At 51.7% G+C, this 21489-nt stretch overlaps 5 protein-coding genes across 5 annotated transcripts; 3 read left to right on the forward strand and 2 right to left on the reverse strand.

The window, feature by feature from the left end:
* Nucleotides 1-624: 624 nt before the first annotated feature.
* On the forward strand, nt 625-4403 carry EsH8_V_001181 (uncharacterized protein; the record flags this gene model as incomplete). The annotated part of the gene is made up of 4 exons (XM_083273697.1): nt 625-757; nt 831-2245; nt 2330-2706; nt 3248-4403. The coding sequence occupies 4 exons, from the start codon at nt 625-627 to the stop codon at nt 4401-4403; spliced, it is 3081 nt and encodes a 1026-aa protein (XP_083126412.1).
* Nucleotides 4404-5483: 1080 nt separating this feature from the next.
* On the forward strand, nt 5484-6508 carry EsH8_V_001182 (uncharacterized protein; the record flags this gene model as incomplete). The annotated part of the gene is made up of 2 exons (XM_083273698.1): nt 5484-5648; nt 6380-6508. 2 exons carry the CDS (start codon nt 5484-5486, stop codon nt 6506-6508), a joined length of 294 nt encoding a protein of 97 aa, XP_083126413.1.
* A 2307-nt stretch (nt 6509-8815) lies between these two features.
* EsH8_V_001183 (uncharacterized protein) lies at nt 8816-10862 on the reverse strand (the record flags this gene model as incomplete). Its single annotated transcript, XM_083273699.1, has 4 exons — nt 8816-9576; nt 9631-10041; nt 10094-10738; nt 10799-10862. 4 exons carry the CDS (start codon nt 10860-10862, stop codon nt 8816-8818), a joined length of 1881 nt encoding a protein of 626 aa, XP_083126414.1.
* Nucleotides 10863-12608: 1746 nt separating this feature from the next.
* EsH8_V_001184 (uncharacterized protein) lies at nt 12609-13361 on the forward strand (the record flags this gene model as incomplete). Its single annotated transcript, XM_083273700.1, has 1 exon — nt 12609-13361. The coding sequence occupies one exon, from the start codon at nt 12609-12611 to the stop codon at nt 13359-13361; it is 753 nt and encodes a 250-aa protein (XP_083126415.1).
* A 5443-nt stretch (nt 13362-18804) lies between these two features.
* EsH8_V_001185 (uncharacterized protein) lies at nt 18805-21443 on the reverse strand (the record flags this gene model as incomplete). The annotated part of the gene is made up of 4 exons (XM_083273701.1): nt 18805-19625; nt 20738-21064; nt 21146-21327; nt 21388-21443. The coding sequence occupies 4 exons, from the start codon at nt 21441-21443 to the stop codon at nt 18805-18807; spliced, it is 1386 nt and encodes a 461-aa protein (XP_083126416.1).
* Nucleotides 21444-21489: the final 46 nt, after the last annotated feature.

The raw sequence follows: 21489 nt of genomic DNA on the forward strand, positions 1-21489 counted from the left end.
GTACATAAGTCAGGACCCCCCCCCCCGTTTTGCGCACCCCCTCCTATCTTGCGCACACCCTCTCATCTTACGCATCTCTCCCACCTAAACTTAAGCTATTAGAGAATCTATATCTAAATTAAGAGATAAACCAAAAGTAATACTGTATCTACTCAACCAAACCGACTTCCACTTTTAACCTCTAGCACACAATTGACGGTTCTGACCCCTGATCACTGATTCTGCCATCACATTAACCACATTCAGCTGTCACTTAACCCATTACCCCGTTACCGTGAATAAAAGTGGAAGCCGGTTTAGTTGAGTAAAAACAGTATAAGTACCTTATAAATAAAGTATTAGTATTAAAAGTCTAAAAGCTTAAAACTTTATTTAAAAAAAAATAAGGTTATTTATATAAGTATAGAAAATATTATTAGTATTAGAAGCTAAGAGACATATTCTAGTAGTAATGCATTTGAGGCATTTTTAGGGTGTTGAAATGGGGGGGGGCGTGCCGAAAAATGTGGAGTTTGACTTAGACGATGGAGACGACCTACCCCGGTCGCTTACCACATCTCTCCTCGTCTTCTTCCCACAACGCGGCCTCGTCGTCGTCGTCGTCAGCAGCTTGAACCATCATCAATGGATACACCTATAGTCGTCGGTTCCAGCATATCCACCGCGGCCGTCAGGATACCGGCTGAGGTGGCGCGGAGCAGCACTGGCGGACCCTTGATGAAGAAGCGACGGAACCGAGGCGGCCGGTCCAGACTAGGTGCGTCTCTGACGTCTCCGCCGCTGACTCCAAACGCTCCAGGCGAAGTGATGCTGACTCTGTAGTGTGTCAGGCTGCCTCACGTGCAGAGCCAAGCACGTCAAGTGTGACGAGCGCGTGCCCATCTGTCGCCGGTGCGAGCGTCTCGGACTGGCCTGTCAGACTCGGCCGCAAGGCTCGCAGAATGCAATCTCGCTGACGGAGCCTTCATCTGGTCCGCAAAGTTGCAGGCCGCTGAGGCCGAGGGGGCAAGGGCCAGAGGCAGAGATGGAGAAGGGCCTGGACATCAGGCATGAGTCCGACTCTGAGCAGACGCACGACTCCTCTATGGAGATGGCCCCCGTCGGCCGCTCTCTCTCGTACTTTGGTGCAGGCCTCACGGGCCAGGGCAGTCTCCTCGACGAAGATGCGCTTCTCCTGAACTTGGAACCTACCCTGGAATTTCCCATGAGTACAGATCCATCGCCAGAGGACGACACATGGAAGGGCCCGCACTCGTGCTCGCACTCAGTGGCATTTGATTTCGGGCGCGTCCTCTCGACGGACCACATACCCCTGCCCAACGCGCTGGTCCTCAGCAGAGAGGAACACCATGCGCTCCAGCACTACGAGAGCGTCTTCGCAACGACGCAAACTCCCAAAGATGCCCCCTGGTCCTTTCCTACCCTCCTGTTGCGGAATGTCTCTTACAGCTCCATGGCCGTGCACTGCGCCCTCGCCGTCTCCCTGCTCGACCTGGATGTGCGGTGTGCCGGCGCCAGCATCAACACCAGTGCCAGTGCCAGTACCAGTACCACCACCACTACCATCAGCACTTTCTCATCATCTTCTTCCCAGCGCGGCGCCCTCATGCGCAGCCACTTCGCCAGAGGTTCCTCGGCGTTCCACGACGCCATCTCGTTCTCCCTCGCAAGGCCCGTCGACCACGTCGAGATGCTCGCCACGATATACTTCCACTACGTCTACCTGTCCCAGCAGCGCGTCCTCGACCGCCCAGCGCTCACCAGGCTCAGCCAGACGGCACTGCGGTACATCCAAGCCTTCTTCAATGTGTCCTGCTTCGCGACTGCGACCCAGCGCGGCTTAACGGCGGCGGCAGCGGCAGCGGCAGCAGCCGCCATGGCGCCCACGCCTGCCCTGCGCAGCTTCCTCTGCCGCCTTCTTTTCTGGATCTACAAGGAGGACGTCTACGCCTCGGCGCACCGCTGCGCCGGTGACGTCGCGCGCTACTTTGCCGGCCGGCCGTCTCTTGTCGGGGGCCTCTGGGACCGTTCAAGGCCTGCGCTGGCGCTTGGCTGGGGCGCGCAGTATCCGGCAAGGCAGAGCCTGCAAGACGTGCACACCGCCCAGGTCGCCGACATGCAGGTCGAGGTGCTGCAGCTGCAATTTGCCGTGACGGAGCTCGGCCGGTTTAGCCTGGTCTCGTCGATTGTTGTGTGCGCGGAGAAGTCGCCAGAGGTAGAGGAGAGGCTGCTGCTGATTGAGACGGTGAGTCTTGTTGTGCCATTAAATTTACTGGATGTCTTGTTTCTCTGGCAACAGTAGCAGTTCTCAATAATGACATGACTGCAGAAATTCGCCGCCATCTTTCACCTGGCGTCGACATCGACCGCAACGTTGGCTGACCCGGCGTTTTCGGAATCGTTGGCCGACTCCGCCGCCGCCTCCGTGGCCACGTACTACGCTTGGAAGATGGCCTACCACAGGTGCGTAGGTGACGCCGAGGACCAAGTCGCGGCGGCCTTGTCGGCGCTCCTGCGGGCGGTGCGCCGGGTCGTAACCACCCTCGGCTTGCGCGACCTGCAGCGCGCGCTGCTGATGGCGGCGGTCGAGAGCCGAGACCCGATCCATAGGGACTGGGTCATGGGCAAGCTCGAGCCGTGGTGCCGGGCCGCACTCGCGGGCTCGTTGAGGGACGAGGCGCAGTTGGACGCCTGGACTCTGCGAGCGTGAGAAATTAGACGATGCAGACATAGCGCGCCTGGCTGTGACTGGGGTTATGATAGTAGTAGGCGTCTTAGACGATGGAGACGACCAGCCCCACCAATATCAAGTCGACATGCTCGACTCGCATATGCATACACGACATCCGGTGGGCTGGCTGCCACGAGAGCCGGAGTGGTCTTGGGTTATGACAGCCGGCCCTGCCTACACATAATACTCGACGTGTTCCCGCCGTGGCGAATTAACCTCGGCCGTCCTTCCAGGTCCATCAGAACGCTCCTCCATCTTATCTTGGCCCGCAAACGAGTTGTATAAAGATGACCGTCGTCGATCCTCTCCAGCGGCAGCAAACCGCTCTGCTAGACTCGCAAGACACCTTCATGGTCATCTCGGAAGCCATTCAAAACTCACGAGCTTCTCTGGAAGAGGTCAACAACCTGGCAAGTAATTCCTCTTTCTTATCTAGTCTGACTGTCTGGCCCTATCCTCCGCACACCAACACCAGTCCAAGGTAGCGGGCTGCTGACCGATTACCTAGATCCATAGTAACCCGGAGCTCTGCTACGAAGAACATCAAGCACACGACGCCATCACAACCCTCCTACAGTCCCAAGGATTCGCTGTCACCCTCCACGCGTACGGCCTCCAGACAGCCTTTGTCGCCGAATCTGGCGCCGGTGGCCGCCTTGTCACCCTCTGCGCCGAGTATGACGCCCTCCCGGGCCTCGGCCACGCCTGCGGCCACAACCTCATCGCAACAGCGGCCGTCGCGGCTTTCCTCGGCGTCGCCGCCGCCCTGAAATCCTCCAAACTCCCTGGCCGTGTGCGTCTCCTCGGCTGTCCCGCAGAAGAAGGTGGCGGCGGTAAGATCAAGCTACTTCAGGCCGGTGCCTTCGTCGACGTTGACGCCGCCCTCATGGTCCACCCTACGCCGCCTGTGACGAGCCACCGCTTGCCGTCATCCCTCGCCGGTATCGCGTATGGGACGTCTGCTGCGGCGTCGCGCTTCAGCGTCGCCTTCACGGGCAAGGCCGCGCACGCCGGGGCGATGCCGTGGATGGGCGTCAATGCCCTGGACGCGGCCGCGCTATCGTACAGCGCCGTCAGCATGCTGCGGCAGCAGCTTCTGCCGACGGACCGCGTTAACCTCATCATCAGCGAGGGCGGCACGGGCACCAACGTCATCACGGCCCATAGCGGCATGGCGGTTGGAATAAGGACAGCCACTCTCGCGGAGAACATCTCGCTGACGGAGCGTGTGCGCAGGTGCTTCGACGGCGCCGCGCTCGCAACGGGGTGCGAGGTCGTGTTTACGGACGAGATGGACGCGTACGCCGAGTTGCGGCCCAACGAGGCGCTATGCGCCGACTTCTCCGAGACCATGGCCCGCGTGTTTGGCAAGGAGTTCTACTGCGACCTCAAGGAGCGGGATTTCGGCGGCTTTGGGACCGATATGGGGAACGTGAGCTACGAGTGCCCGTCACTTCACGCCAACTTTTGCATTCCCGTACGGCAGGGCGAGAACATACACGGGCCTGGGTTCGAGAGGGCCGCCGGCACAGAGGAGGCCGCGCGGATTACGCTGGAGACGGGTGCAGGAATGGCGGCTACTGCGTTGAGGGTGCTCTACGATGACTCATTTGCGTCGAGAGTATTGAGTGATTTTGAGCAAGATAAGGCGAAGCGCGTGGCTACATTCTAGATCTATTCCTATAATTATTGATATTGTATGCTTAGCAGGGTTCTGAATCGGCCACAATGGCCGACTCAGGGGCTTTATGTATATCCGCCATCACAAGTCATCAACTTGAAAACGAACAAAAATTCAAGCTCCAAGATGTAAAACCAACGGCTAGGGGGAAAAATAGACAAAACTGACCTGGAAACCGTCAAGTCGTCTCAACGTCGACCCAGCGCGATAGCCTCCACCTCCCCCCCCTGAAGTCGTTGCCATCTCAAACATATCCAGGATGAACATTAGTATGTATTGCCGGGTCTGCCCGAGATTTGCTCGTTCTTCCCACGACTTAAGCCAACAAGACTGAGGCTGTGGAATTACAACCATATCCCAGCTATCACCTCCCCGTCACCCCCCACGTTACTTAGTCCGCATGGTGCAACTGGATTTTCATCCGCATATCACATCCAAACTCATCTTTCATTCTTTATATCTAGTCTTCAGGAGAGAATACTACATAATTCTTCGCAATCAGCATCCTCATCAAGGGCGGCAGTGAGTACAGTGCGGTTGGCGTTCTTCAAGGCGAAGGCTGCAAAAGACCTTTCCATGATGTAATCGTCGTCGCCGTCATCGGTTCAGTCCGAATCCTTGTCGGCTTCAGGGTTGTTGTTGTTGCTGTTGCGGTTGATGTCGGCTTCGGCAACAGCGTCATTGAAGTCGTCGTGTAGACGGCGCCACACAGCCAGAATGGGGTCCGTCTGGCGACGGGCAGAATCCTCGAGAAGGTTGAAACACGCCACACAACACCCGACCTAGTTGTATATACCAGCCGTTAGCAAGTCCGCCTCCGCCGCACGACTATGTCTTCTTCATCACCAAGCTTCAAGCAGCAGCCAAGCAGTACGTAATTGCATCTCCCGTTTCTCAACACCCTGTTCACTCTAAATTCCCTTCTCCCCTTCCTCTGACGACTGCAACGCAACCCAAGTCGCTAACCATTTCGCTCCTGTTCCTAGAGCTAGATATTTCCTCCTTTATGCCCGAGTCGCAGCCTCGCCTGACATCATTGGTCTTCACCAGCGCCGCAACGCCCTTTTCGCCATGTGCCACAGCATCATCCGCCTTGGCCCCATGCCTGCCGCCCAGAAACCTGCCTACGCCAGCCACACCCCGACGGAAACTATTGACACGCTTCTTCATGCCCTGCACACCTTGTGCCAGTCCGTCATCGCGAAAAAGGATGAGTTTGACGCTGAGAAGCGCGTTGTGAGCAGGCAACCTGGTGCTTGATCTATTATCTACTGCCACCACGAACGAATACCTTAGGGGGATTTAGGGATGGAGAGCACCACGCTTGGGTTGGACTGGCTGTTGCTTTGCGTCTTGTCTGTCTGGAGCTTTTGCTTTATGCACCACAAGCTGGTCATTAGGGTTGCTACGGCTGCTAGGAGCGGGATATATGCCTTCGGTTGGGGCCTCCTGCTGCTTGACGATGCTTAAGCTGGGAATTCAGAAATCGCTATCGAGCTTCACGCCTAATATGTTTAAAGTTCCTGAAATGCGCTATTCATTTGTGTATTACCTGCGTTGCTCCTCTTACCTTCTAAGTCTCCCCTTGCTGCCTACAAACTCCCGGTAACACTCTCCTTTCCAAACCTAGCGACTTGATGTGCAGCCAAGTCTGGGGAGAACTTCCTCCCATCATCAGTATAATGTTCCTGTACATGTGCCCTCCCCTGCCTGCCTTGCCGCTCTGTCTATGCTCTTGGTATTAGGGATAGTTTGAATTCCCAACCCCATCTAGCCTACATCTGCATCGCCTGGTTCTAGTCTTCCGTGTTTTCTCGACCTCTGTGTTCCCTGCTTTTCCCATCTTTGGCTTTGGCCCTGTCCTGTCTCTTCTTCTTCCTTGGCTTTTCTTGTCGCTTCTCTTGTTCGTGCATCCGTCCCCCGGATCAGGTTAAGTCTCCCCCTCTGACATGCATTTGTTGTAGTAGATCGTAGATATGTCCCAGCCCTCGTCTACTCCGGCTTTGGCCAACGACAACATCCCCTTTTCTGTCGACAGGCACCCGGGCGTCCGCGCCGCCCTCAACCAGCTCCACGCCGCCTTTGACACCGCCTAGATGGCCGCCAGCAGGATCAGAGAGCTTTGGGACACGCTCCGGGCACAGTGGTGGATCGCCGTGTGGGCCGTCTATACATCCATCCCTCTATTCCACTTCAAGATTTATATTCTTAATTCGATAGCGGAAATCGTTACAAGCACCAACACCAATTAGGGTTCTAATCAAACATATACGTCTTGGCGTCTACATCGACTAACCTACTCTAAATGGATTACAACTGTTGAATATAGAGGAGCCTATCTCATTTGCTGAAAGATGCATTCGGCCTCTCTTGTAGTATAGACACGCCATTTGTAGGGTATATGTTGCAAAAGCGGAACTATAACTACATTACAGCAATTACGCCCTTATATACGATAGCATGTAAATTAATATCAAACTATATCTCTATATTCTATTCCACCTAAATAAGAGCTTAGAAAATAGATTTCTAAGCGGCTTATATATTACGCTAAGCATTCAGGGTTAACAAGGTCTTTTTAGCAAAAAGTCTCCAAGCCTGCGCCGCACGAAAGTTCCAGCATAACAATAGCCGTCAATGGCAAGTCGGGGATCGGCTATGCCGTGACACCGGGCACTAGTGCGGTATCAAGCCAAAGTTTGAACCCCCTGTCAGTTACCTTGAGATTATGTCAGCAACACTACTTTCGAGATCCTCAAGCACATGTTTGGCCATTGAGGGTCACTGCTCGGCGTTGGCCAGCCCCACACTAGCTGGTAGGGAGGCTAAACTTACCCATACCACCACAGCATGGGTTTTGACGAAGTGCTCTAGGAGCCACGCCCCAAAATTGGGGCCGCCGTACATTTGGAACTCCTGTCATGTAATGCTCGGCTGTGGGTTTGGACCCATATCGTTTTGCGGGCCCGGGATAGTGGCGAAACACTCCTATTGACTTATACGGTGCAGCCAATCACAGTAGTCGTGGATCATTCTATAGTGGGACTTCACGCCTTGTGGGGAAAACCCAGCTTTAATCTCGAGAAGTACCTAGCCTTGTATGCCACCACGAGAATCATCAAGAATTGCAATTCAAAACAGCGGCTTCTTATAAAAGCTAGGCATTTACCCAGCACTCGGTGTTCAGCGGCCACTACTTCAATACCCATCTTCACATAAAGTCGTTATATTTACTACATTGCCTTGTCTGTCAACACTGGTACTTGTCCTCCTACGACCGAGCTTCATTTATTTCAACATGGTGGGTACCTACCTGAACCTTTCTCACGGATCATATGTTGGGGTCTTCTCAGCAGTCCAGGATCTCGGTCTGCCGGACTTGGGTAGCTGATATGAAGTCTTGCAGGGCAATTTTCTCGCATATATACTGGCATTGCTCTTCCCGCCCCTGGCAGTCTTTTCCCGCTGCGGCTGCGGCTCGGAGATGCTCATCTGCATCTTGTTGACGATCTGTGCTTTATTGCCTGGCTCAATCTGTAAGTCGATATATCGGGAAGCTGGGCACTTAAAAGATGTGAAATAACTTGAGAAGATGCTTGTTTTGTTGTTCATAAGTCCGGGAAAAAAGGAAGGGGAGATGGAACTGGGGCCTAATTCGGAGTTGTGAAAGATAACATGATGTTATGGAAGGGGGGTTTTGGAGGTAGAATGTAATGTTATAGACATTTGAAAATAGGTGGTCGACGTCCTGCGGTGATGGTTTGCTGCAATCTCAACTCGAGCCTGTCCATACAGCGCGTTGTATATCTTGGCCCCACATGCCAGCTGGCTCCTTTTCTATTGTGAAGTTACAGAAATGTTGGATTTTTCTCGATGACAGCGTCAGCCAATGAACACCTCGGGCCCTATGTGCAATGCTATGTATTTTATAAAGCAGGTAATGAAGTTCAGATATTGGCCAGGTTTAGGTTCCAAGGGAACCGCTAGATTAAGCTGACATACACACTCCCGGACCCTGGAATATGATACAAGTATTACAGCAGAGTGTACCTGATATATATACTGCAATCAATATCTACGAAAGACACCCAAAAACGGCATTCGTTGATAGGGCCAAATCTTTCAGCTGCCAAAATTTCGCTTCAAAACCCAATCTGCACATATGAAGTGAGTTTTTTGCACGTTTGATTATTAATTTTCTTTTGTTCATCCTTGTATACATCAAGTTGGTACCCAGTTGCTATTCCAACAGAAGAACAAACCACATGCGCTTCTGAGGGGTGTATTAATCCGTTTAGCGGTAGCTGCACGCGCGTCTCGGAGGAAAAATTCTCTACCTATGTATGACCTGTAGACCACCACTTCTAAAACCTTCCCCATTCCCAAATCCCCCAAGTACCCTTCTAGAGCCCAAGAATTGTCAATGCTAGAGCTGTGGCGGCAAGGGAAAGTCCAATGATCGGTTTTGTTGTCCCAGCAACGCCTTCCACCTTGACGGCCTCTAGAAGCATGTGTGGAGTGTAAGGACCCGGCGTTGTAGAGTTCGTTGTTCCATCCCAACAGTACTTCGAAAAGCAGTCACGGCACACCTCAGGTACAGTGGTATTCGTCCTTTCCCAGCTACGAGACATGATGGCACATGCAACGCACGTCGGCCACTGCGAGTCAACTGTAGCGTTGCCCCTCGTGGCGACATCATACCCGTTCCGAATGATGGCATTCCGAACACCAAGTTCGTAGGTTGGAGTGAAGGTCGACACGTTCGAATTGAATACATAAGGCGAATGGGGGAGGTAAACAATAAGTGGCGCGGTGCTGTTGGCAGTCAAATTTCCGGCGTCGCACCCGAACATGGTAGGACGGGAGTTTAGTCCCAGGTTGATGAAAGTGTTCACATCTGGTACCGGAGGGAAAGTCGTCCCGTCGTCTTGAAATAGCGAACGCTCGTAAGTGGCCACCATTGCGGTTCCATTTGGCCAGTTTGACCCCCGGGGATCTAGTGTGTCGGCGGAGGAGTCGACGGCAAAGATGACATCAACTTCGCGCTCGGGCTGCAACAGAGGCGTGAATGGGATATTCTGGAGGTCCTCGCCGCCGTCGACAAGAGTGAATTTTTTCGTCTGTGCGTTTGCATTCGTTGCATTATTCCAGTGGTAGAATGGGTCTGTTGACGAAATTTAGTCGACGTTGACAAGTGATGGTGTTTCATAGGACCTACTAGGTGACCAATCGGCAACATCCATATGGTTTTGGTCCAGCCCGACAAGAACATTGGTCACCGCATCCTTGAATATGGCTGGAACCATGTCGGTGGTATTGATTTGAAGCAGGAACTGATTGAATAGTGAACTCGAGGTTCCAAAGACAAAGCTCAACTCGTCCAAACCAGTCACACATGTTCCGTCGGACGCGATTTCGCCAGCTTCGAAATTAGATCCGACATATCGAAGAGGGACAAATCCGACAGAGTCGAAGGACCCCAGTTCCCACGGTGTAAATTCATAATTGGTGGTGTTGGTTGAGAACAGGACGGACTGACCTTCTTGGCGCTCATCAGCCACGAGGATTGGCAAGGGGAGTTCGGCGGCAGCAAATCCAGAGTTGTTCTGGATCGAGGAAAACGTGGAAACTGGGACGGATGAGCCAATTTCGAATGCAAAACTTGATATCCCAAGACTTACTGGCTTCCCCAGATGAACTAAGCAGTTGGAACGACAACGCCCGGCCCCAGAAGTCGGTGAGAGTGGTATTGAAACCACTGTCAAGCTTTGCGGCAACCTGGTCGGCGATCGCTCCGAAATATGCTGCAGCATTCGAACTGTCAGTGGCTCCCATGTCGGGCCCCTCAAAAATAGAATTCTGGAACTGCCAAATTGAGGTCGAATTATCCGTGTTGACAATGCTCTGCACCGTGGGGAAGTCGTTGGCGTAGAGGGAAGACACGAGCCATCCACCACCAGACAGACCCGCGAAGTATGTTGTAGACTGCAAAAGACCCCCGAGCTGACCCTCACCGGTAGAGCCAGGCGTGCGCTGATCGTACGCAGCGATGGCTCCGGCTCCGTTCATGAGAGCACGCCACCCGCCTCCCGACACAGCAATGCCGATATTGGGCAACATGGAGGTGTTCTTGGCGCTGTCAAAATAGGCGTCCGAGTCGAAGCCGGTGATTCCAAGTCGCTTGACGAGATCGCGCAAGGCAGGTATAATATTGTTGCGCCGTTTTTGAGTCCACAGCTTCTCGTCCACGGAGAGGGACTTGAAGTCTCTGATCGTGGGCCGGTCGTTGACCGGACAGTCGATGGTCGTGGTTCTGTAACTATTTGCTGTTTCGTCAGATGTCAGTGAATTTGACTGTGGCAGTGATGCTGGTTGAGATCACTTACCTGACGCCGCGAAGAGCAGCGTCGGCGCAGTTGCCACCAATAAGGGCAACCCATTGAGCATCATTGCGAGAAAGTAAGAGACTGTAGCGACAGACTTGGCTGGGAAACTCTCAACCTTTTTTTCTCAAAGGATGGCTCGCTATATATACGCTTTCTATTGGGATTTGTAATCGGACTTTAGGTCTTGCTATTGTTTACTTTCCGTATGGCCTCGCACCCCGTGGTGGGCATCATCCCTTCAAATTTTGCCATGGCTCGCTCCGAGGGACCGAGACGTGATGCAGAGTCCAGAATGTTATGCTAGTTCATGTGGAAGTCAATAGCCGACATCATATCAATTGATAGCGACCACAATAGCCAATGGGCTGGGGTTCTCCCTCCCCACTGTGGATTATGAAGGCAATCGGCCAAGAGACAAACCTTTGAGGCTTACTGAATCGCATCACTGACTCCATGATTCGTGCCCGCAAAAGTTACCGGTATAATTACCTGTGGTGGAGCCCGAGGAGGCGGTCATGTACTTTGTACTGATTACCTACTTTCGAATAGCGTGAAACATGGTGCGTGGTAGAGCCCCTGCCTTTACGGTGCAGCCAATGAGAGACGTCTTCTCTGTACTGCTCCGATTATGGTTATGCAGGGCGGGTGTGCTGGAAATTTATCGGCCCTACCGTGACCCACAGGCGGGTTGAGGCTTAGAAGGTCACTGCCGAGCAAGCACCCTTTCCACTATTTTAATTGCGTGTGAGTGTCCCAAACCATGTCCTTTGCGTCAATGACAGCAACTCTCGCAGGCCTGTCGTATTGGCCAGGGAGGAAGCTTCTGTCTCCTGTTGCATGACATGACCCTGCGACGACTTGACGTTGTTTCCAAGATGAGTGGCACGATGACTATCCGGACGATGCCGAAGTACACAAGAGCTTATGCCCCCAAGGTCAGAACAGGTTGTCTGACATGGTAAGTGGCGCCCCATCCACTGTACATCATCACTAAAAGACAACACGGCTAACCGTGTATGTACATTCATAGCAAGTGAGTGGCTCTATCTCATTCGTTGCTTCGTAATTTTGACACGGTGCGTCCAAAATCAGGGTTCGCCACGTGAGATGTGACGAGGCCAAGCCGACTTGCAAGAAATGTGAGTCTACTAGAACCCATTATTTGACATGTCGGTACCAACCAGGAACAGGCCAGGACAGCAAAGTCGTATGCGACGGCTATCTTGCAACGGAACCTAAGCAAGTCCCACAAAAGAAGTCACGAAAGACGCGCGCGCCCTCGAAGAACGAGATGTTACGTCTCTTACCACTGCCTCGTGTATGCCTCGATCCTGATACTCTACGGGATCTCACAGACCGAGCCTTCTTTCACCACTTTCGAACATTCACCGTCCCGGATCTTGCACTGCCGCCCAACTCCACTTGTTTCTGGGACCGGCACGTTCTGCCCCTGGGCAATGCTATCCCGGCTGTAAGACATGCCGCCACAGCTCTCGGTGTCGCTCATCGATCATTCTTACTGGGCTCTTCTGACCCTTCAGCACATGACACAAAAGCATGGTTGGAAACCATTGCTGTTCAGCAGTATAACAAAGCCATCGGCCATCTCCTCCCAAATTCAACGTCATGTGGGGTTATGGACGTTCGAACAGTTGTGGTCTGTTCTCTGTTATTCTACTGCCTCGAGAACATCAGAGGTCGTGCAGATGAATCCATACAGCACTTAAGATCTGGTTCGAGGCTGATTCTTTCTCGTACTCCTCATCCATTGGCCGAGACTGGAAAGGCAGGCGCCAGTATAGACGATTCCATGGGGGAGATCGCTAGTCTTTTTGCCCGCATTGGCGTTCAAGCGTCTCTGTACAAAGAAGACGAGGTGGTGCCGGATCTAAGGGCCTATATAAAGCCCGTCACTAGTGACCCGGATAATCCATCCCAACCTTTTCGCGACTTCACTGTCGCCCGAGACTTGCTTGACAATCTCGATATCGATCTTGGGACCTGCACCAATAGGGCATTCGTCCTAGCTAAGACCTACAAGGATATCATCCTCTCAGAGGAAAGCTCTGAACTACCGATCTATTTTAACGGATTCGACCGAGGAGCTGCCGTTCCACACAACAACGCCACTTATGGCCCGTCATATGCCGACGGCCTCGACATAGACCCCGTCGTTGACAGATTCAGGATCTGGAGACGGCGATTCGATAAGACGGTCCAGCAAGCCGAGAAGAGAGGGGCCACAAAGCGCGAATTTCAAAGGATGGCGATGCTCGAGCTGCGACGGCGCGTATGGGAAACTCTACTCGAAGAGGTTCCTAGCGGATCACCCGAGCAAGCTGACAGGATCCTCGACCAAGCTGAGCTTGTCCTACGGTCCTTCTCGAAACATCCCACCTTCACCCTCGGGAGCGACATCTCGCCATCCGTGTCATTTATCTGCTTTTACAGCAATGATAAGAGACACAGAATACGAGCATTAGATATTCTCCGATCAGTACATATACGTGAGGCAGTTTGGGACAGTAGTAGTATAGTCAAGAGAATTGAGCTACAATCATAACGGGCTGGCCCCGTATGAGGCCTTGTTGAACATTGCCGTCTGGATCATACTGTTACAAGAAGGTGAGGGCAATCAACCGTGGCACAAAGCAAAAGCTTCGGTAATGATGCGCCTGCATCATTATCCCCTATTCTGCACTATATAGCCACGCTGTACAGGGATCAATTGTACCGATAGTGACAGCACGGTTGTCGAGTTTGAAGAAGTTGCTGCCAAGAATAGTTGCCTGCAAGCGCTGGCTAATAACAGCGACATTCCCGCCGCGAATCGATGCATCCAAGGTAGCTAGGGCGTGACTCATCGCATTTTACCCTGCGCTGCCTCCCATTTGCATCTTGTGTGAGTGACGCAAGCTCCAGCAAAAGCAGTGGAAAGCAGGAAAACTGCACTTGCATGTGTGACACCCCTTTGCGGGCTTTTTCGTGCCGCCTGCGCATCGTGTATTTGCGTAGAAGCTGTTTCGCGTAATGATGGATCTAGGTCAGAGGTGAATCGTAGATCAGAACAAGTGAATTGCTCGGCGTGCAGGGAGTACTACAACATAAAACGGGAAGTAGGGAATGCATATGTAGTGTAGCTTAGGCAGCTTATAACTAAGCCAGGATCGGTTAAGTTATGGTCCTGCAACATGCAATTTCAAATCAAAAGTATTAAGCCTATGGAGAAGCAAGGGATGTTCTCAAAAGACTGTATAGATGTCTCCACGTTAAGGGAGCAGAATTTGCTAACAAGAACGGTGCCCTAGCGATCTAAGCAATCCTCTTCAACGTCTTTAAATAACCAACTGGAAGAAGGCAGCAATTTTCCACCGAATACTACCTGTCAACGGTCATGACCCAAGGAGACTTGATTGTGTTGGGAAATAGCTGTCGAGGCCGAGGGGATCTCGGGGGCATTCTGTACGGTTAACAGCAGCAAGCATAGAACGACACAGTGTCTCTCCCGAAATACAAACACATGCCATGCCCAGAAGCGATTTCAAAAGGAGGAGCGGGGTTATGCCAGCAGCCGAAGAGTCGAGCAGACAGCAAGGGTGACGGCAGATGTGGACGTGACGGGCATGCATCTTGACAGTAAGAACTTTGAACTCGGCCATGGCCTGCTGCACTTGAAGTCTGAATTCATGCGTTGCCGCTGTTTTTGCTGGCGCTGTACTTCATTTGTTAGCCTATGCATGTTGCTGGCGTTGGCACCCGATTGGTGATGTGGGCCAGTGTTACTACTCGCCAATTCGCGTTGCCTTACTCTGTATGTACCCATCACAGATGGCGAGCGCATCACATTTCGACAACTCTGTCCTCTATAGCGTGCGTGAGATCAGGTAGCTGGATGCATGAGAAAGATGGGTTGCTTCCTGCAATTAGGGCATTGGTCTTTTTGTGTAATTCCACTTGCTCTCAGGCAGGGAGAATGGGGTGTCCGTCTGTATGTTTACAGTACCTAGAGCAGACGAGGTCTATAGGCATGATGGCGTCCCAGTCCTAGCACATACGACCATACCCACTGGAGAACTCGGGATCCCGTCCGCTCTCCCATAGATAAGCCAGTGAGGGCCGGATTAGTAGTTGGGTCGGTGACGACCAGCGAATACCTGGTGTTGTATGTTTTTTGGCCTATTGATAATTGGTTGTTGAAGCATTCGTTATCTCCTTTTATTGTTTTTGATGCTGTTAGTACCTGTTAAGTGTCTTCTCTTGAAATACCTAAGACTATCTGTTTCAACTATTTGCGTACCCTTACCTCGATGTCTTCAGGTAGCCTAGGTATAAAGTGTATCTAGTACCATACAACTAAGACTGGTTCTTCTAATAATCTATTCTAACCCCTCTATCTCTCTTCACAGCATCGTCTCAAAATAATTACAAAGCGCCTGCATTCTATATGCTTAAGTAGAGATGGCGTCAATTCTAATATGGGTTTTAGTGATCAAACGTCATATTAAACCTCGCAGACATAATGTCATAAGCTGGAAGAAGTAAAACAAGCCGCGTACCCATCGTCCCCGACGGCAGAAAGAATAAACCAACTGGTGATTCAGGGTTGGTTGGTAAGGTGAGCGGTGAGATGAGGTCTTTGGGAAACAAATGGTTACGTAATCCTGCTCAGTGGCTTGCTCTGGCACCTGTGGCCGTGCTTGTCGATGATGTCAGCGGGGTGCGTTTACTCTCTATTTTGTTTGAGTGTCTTAGAGTTACCTGTAATCTCTGTTGGTATAAGGAGCTACGTTGTAATCCAAGCAGCCTTGCTGCGTCTTCTGCCGGCGTGCTGAAGTGAGGATATTCCCAGACATCTCAGCCAGAGCCTTCCTTGACTGTAGGGCCCTTGTACTACTGCAGAAGACGCAAGGCGAATTCATCTTCCTAGGTCCCTTCTGAGGGTGTTCCCAAAGGATAGAAGCATTCCTTTTATCAGTAGCCCGCCGTGGTCGTGAAATCTTGCAACAATTTGACAATGATCCAAGCTGTTGAATAAGCTGGCTAGAAAGCTCCTCCCGCCATCGAAGTTGGTTTGTAACCTTTCGCCAAGGATGCTTACCACAAAGCTGTAACATGAAGCTATTCACAATAACCACTTCATGGAACATTGCTGTTGTCGTACAGCTGCGTAGTCTCAAGGGCTCCCGAATATACAGAAAGTGTATTTTAGTTGGGATAGGCTTGCTTTTGATTGCTTTCGGTTCTCAAGTCAACCTCTTCAAGTGTGCGTGCTTCCGAGGAAAGCCCCGGAGAATCTGGCTCTGGCTCAATTTAGCTCCTGGCTTCAAATGATACAGATATCCAAGAGTCTTGTTGTGGGCGCGCGTGGAAGCGGCGGGTGAGTGCCTTGTGACTGTACTCAGAAGGAGTGGTCGGCTGGGAGTTGGGTGGGCGTGGGAGGCTAAGAGATGACGGTCCTCCTGGTACCTGGGCTCACTCAATCCTAAGCACACTGTGTCGAAACCATGACCAGTACTCGGTCTCGGCCCAGTGCGACACAGCCGTCACCCTCGTCAATTTAGACACGAGGTACAATGGCAACTCGAGTGCCCCAGACCAGACCAGGCCAGGCCAGAACTTGCTGCGTTCAGGGCTCTGCTTTACACTACTGAACGGGGGCGGACGACCGGGGAAACAGAAGGGAGAGGACGGAAGGTGAGTACCACTCATTATACCTACCTGCGATGGGCCATGCCATGACAGGCTGCGGATCCCGTCGTCCACCACTTCGCGACAATTGCTGAGGTCTTTCGGCAGCAAGAATAAGTTGCACAACCATCTTCGCGACAACTACGGCATTACAAGCTGACGAAGATTGCAAGCTGCCGACCTCTACCCTGCCTACGTGGCCGACGTGTCCCGACCTGGGCTAATGGCAAGTTCATATTTGCTGGCAGCACCTATCTAACTCCAACTATCCTGTCCCACTGTGGGACGGTGTCAAAGATATTCCGCTGTACCATGTACACACAAAAGTGAAGATCTCCACACTTGCATGTATGGTACTTTGGGCTATATCTGATGTCTGAGAGACGGCCCGTGCCGTTAGTTCAATTCCCGCCCCTCAACTCGCACCGGTCACACTGTCAGCATTGCTCGTCATTTCAACTCTGGCCCGCGTCAGGACGGCTCGCCCGCCGCTTCTAGACAACCCTTCTGTGCTAGCTTGGAACACTGGGATACCGCGATAAAAGACTGCAACCTTGCCAACGTTTGCTCGTACCCCGAACCCTCACATCAACGGAACTGCACTTTCGACGACGACGACGAAGATGCCCCCTACATTGGCTGCTATATATTTAACACCTCTTCCCCCGGCACCCCCGCGCCAATGAGTATGTGGTCCATACACCGCCTGATCAGACTGTCAGGCAGGAGTAGGAGCGTGTTATGCATCCCCCGGAGACATGACATGGGCGAGTCGTACCTCTATGAATCCGTGGCATTTGAGATAGCTTCGCTGGCAAGAGAGCGGAATCCTGTCCTATGTTACTTGCGCAACGTTGCTTAGCTCAAGGTCCTTTGAGAACTGTCTCGTAAGTTGTCGATGCGGCAAAAATGGGAGCTCTCACACAAGTGGAAGTTTTCACAGAAGTGGAGTCTCACACATGTAAAGTTTTTCACACAAGGGGGAGCCGTTGTGCTGGTGGGAGCTTTTACCCTCAGCCGCCACCATCACCACACACGCCAGGCCAAAGTCGCCTAGGTACCTTGACCAAGGTGGTGGGCTCGATTCAGTGGACTGGTGAACATTATGTCATCAGGATATGCCGGTTTGCGCTGGGACAGTTGCTTGGGTACGTGGGATTAGGCCTTCATGGCGCTGCCCACCAAACCACACGCCTACTCAGGGATCAAACATGCCAGCGCAGTCCCCATGTCGCGACGGTGGGAGATGCACAACAACCAGTGCGAGTAGACTGCGGGGTGCGCAACCGCTTGCCCCCATGCTACTGTTTGTGTTTATGGCTGTGCCACAGCAATAGCTTAGCCAACGCCTAAGCCGCAACGCGCCCAGAAACAAAAACAAAAACATACAACACCAGGTATTCGCTGGTCGTCACCGACCCAACTACTAATCCGGCCCTCATTGGCTTATCTATGGGAGAGCGGACGGGATCCCGAGTTCTCCAATGGGTATGGTCGCATGTGAAAGCTCTCAGTAATCAAGAGACCTATAACGGTTAGCCATTCGGTAAAGACCCGCGAGTCACGGGTGCTAGAACGGTTCCAAGAGCTTGTAGACAACATTATCAAAAGGCTATATTGCATATCACGCACGGCGGTAGGGAGGCTGTATAAACGGAGCAATCATTCTGTTCGTTCGCCATCTCGGTCGAAACGCACCAATTTATTTCCTGTAACAGCTGGAAATCCCATTTTTATTGTATCTTGTTGTGATGTCTTGTGCTGCCCGTCTTTAGGGGTGTCCTGGCCGTTGACTAGTTGCGCTCTTGTTGTCAGACTACCGACCTGGACAACATGGTATTGCCTTGGTCAATGTTCTGCACCACAACTACTGGCTTGTACTTGTTGTACATTGATGCACAGCTCATTTTTTTTTTCACGACCCTTTAAATATCTACAAAGCTTGTTGCCGTGCTTAATTACCTCCCACTCAGCTTGTTCGTGGAATGCTTCCTTCAGAAGCCTGGGTGCACCTCAAGGCACACTTCTCACCACAAGCGTACTGTATGCAGTATGAGTAAAAAAGAAAGACTCGAGCCGGCAGAAGAAGTAAGATCCGTAACCACTCACCATACAGTAATAAGCAATCGTGACAGCGCTGCCAGGGGTACATAAGCCACCATTAATGATGTAGCCTTTTGCGTGTATAAAGAGAGGCAAGCTTTCCCCCGACCGCACCGCATTTCCGGCGAAGGCTGAGCAATTTTTTTCTCCATCCAGCGTGCGAATGAGGAGGAGATGAAGCACGTAGTCGTCGGTCCATCGGGTATACGTGACCCTTAGACTTGGTCTTCCTCGGGAGTCCGAGTAGGATCGTCGTCAGGGTTGAGATATGGCATGCGGATACCGTCCGGGGTCCTCAGAACTTCTAAGATGGGGTGGTCGTAAATACATTTTCCGTAAAGCCGCACCCCTCTCTCCTCAAATGGCGGCCACAAAGAGAGGAAGCTCTGCTCGTGAACGCGCCGCCAGTTTGCTAGCACGTCGATGGAATCGGGTATCTCGATGACATTAGCTGAGCGAGGGCTGAGGTCTTTTTCCATCAGGCCGCCGGAATCGACGCTGAATGTGATGTCTCTGAGGTTCTGCAGGGTGAGAAGGCCTCCGACGCCTCGAACATTGCCTTCAGAGAAGAATTTAGGCGAAACTAGTTGAATGCATCTAATGAATCGTAGGAGCCTGTCTGCTTTGAGGGTGGGAAGCAGAAGAGCATTCGTAAAGATGATGTTTGAAGGAGAATTGAATTCATCAGTATAGCCGCAGGTTGATTGCGGTCTGAAAGTATCCCTCTCAAAGAGTACCCAAGCATCAACAGTGAGACTCTGGGAGTTATCTGCAGCGACCATGGGAAAGCGGATAAAACGTTGGTGAACGACGGCTCGGGTTTTCCGGCTGATCTGCGAGGGCAAGCGAATGGTGTCGAATCGGCATTTTTGGTTGTCAAACGACTGGGGATCCGAGTACTTTAGCTCAAAGTCGTACAGGCTCAGTCTCGCGTCGGTGCGGAAGTCGTAGCTGATGCACCAAATGGTTTGCTCTGCTCTTGCTTCGGCATCATCAATGAGCTTGTTGATGATATAGAGGAGAATATCAAAGGCCACTGAACCGGGCCCCGCCTGTCCAGGCACGTTCACCAACTCTTGGTGAGGACTTCTCGCTCGACGGGGAATGTAAGTCGGACAGTGATTGACTATCCAGACTCGTCCTCGAACCTCCATGGCGGCATTCCCGGGTTGCCAATATACCTATGGTATGGCAGAGTTGAGCGGGAAGCAAGTGAATTTGCCGGCAGAATGGCAACTATGAGAGACTGTCGTGGCTGGAAGGAACTGAAGTGTGTAGAATGTGAGAGGTCAAGAAACGCGACCCTTGACATGTTGCAAAAGTAGAGAGAGAGTTGAGGAAAGAGCAGTAGTTGAAGTAAAGTTGGAGTGAAAGTCGGAGACTTTCACCCTAGATGGATTAGGTGGGAGAGAATCGTGCGAGGCAAAAGAACCGTGCATTGAGGTGCCCTACTCTAGAAACTGCCAGCAGCACCTCCAATCCAGAGAGAAAGGATACTGTAAGCCTAAAAAGAATTTCGCATGGCCCATGACGAGGGACGAATCGCAGGTCTAGAACTTGAGGTGTGAGCCGTGGGAAATACTAAGAGTTTGCTTTTATCAAACAAAGGCATAAAACTACAGTTTTGAATGCAAGACAATACTCGGCTTCTGGACGACCTTTGGCGACAGCGGCTCGTCGTTTAAACCGAGTCAATGACGAACGAATTTAATGTGGACAGCATTCTTTCACTAATCTGGGCAAGCAGCCACATGAGGTGCTCCAAGAGAGACAGGATAACGCAACCATTCGACCTTTTGCGGGTCAGATTTCAGGGACAATTGTTCATCCGAATGATTAACCGGGTTGTCAAGCAAATGCCTGTTGTTGTCAGGAAGTCTAGTTTGGTTAACCTTTTGGGAAATTCGGTCGCCGGCAATGGTTGTGTTATCTCTCCAGTCTCCAATACATGGACTTGAACTTTGTAATTGATTTCTCTAGAGATCAAAATAACATTTACCCAACTATTTTCATTATAGAAGAACGTCTTTAATGTCATGGCAACACTAAAGCCTTTATAGCACTGCTTTTAAGACTTGTGACTGCGCACCCTGTACATAACAACACCGTGTGGATCAGGGATCGTCTCATGTGCAAAGCGATATTTACCAGGTTTTGGAATTCCTTCTTCGAACTTCCAATCAAAGCAGGTAAGCAGGTGGATAAGAGCGATCTTGAGCATCATGTCCCCGAAGAAGCGGCCTGGGCACTCGTGCTTCCCTACCCCAAACCACGGCATATCATTCCCGTTGCTAGTAAACCGCCAGTGGCTCGGGTTCTCGGAAGATTCGACACGTCTTGAGTACCGGTATCCGTCAAACTCGTCCCCGTCTTCCGAGTCTGGCACGATTGCTGGGACGACAACGACAGCTCCTTGAGGAAGAACCGTCCCGTCGGGAAGGGTGATATCTCTTGCTACGCCACGCTTGTTTATAACTTATGAATGGGGAACGCGATTAAAATTAGACTATTTAGTCTACGCCGGAGCTGTGTGCAAATGTGGTCAGGAGAACTTACAGAAGTTAGTCCCCGACAGTCTTTGGCTCTCTTTCATAAAACTGTCCATGACCTTTAACTGATTCAGTTGGCTTTTCTTTTCGAGATCATCAACTGAGCCGATCACAGATGAAATCTCGTTCCTCAGCACTTCGATGTACTCGGAGTGGTGGAGAAGATCCAGCATGATGCTTGCCAGCATACTGGATACGGTGTGGATCGAAATAGCCATGAAGTAAAGCTGACAGTGAACAAGGTCATACTTTTCAGGCTGTCCACTCTGCTCGGCGTACTGGTGCGACCATGACAGAACGTTCATATCCCTTTTCTCCAGATCCTGTGTCTGGTGCTGGCGTAACCGTTCT

Source organism: Colletotrichum jinshuiense, chromosome 5, assembly GCF_051148585.1.
Source record: "Colletotrichum jinshuiense chromosome 5, complete sequence".
NCBI classification, from domain to species: Eukaryota; Fungi; Ascomycota; class Sordariomycetes; order Glomerellales; family Glomerellaceae; genus Colletotrichum; species Colletotrichum jinshuiense.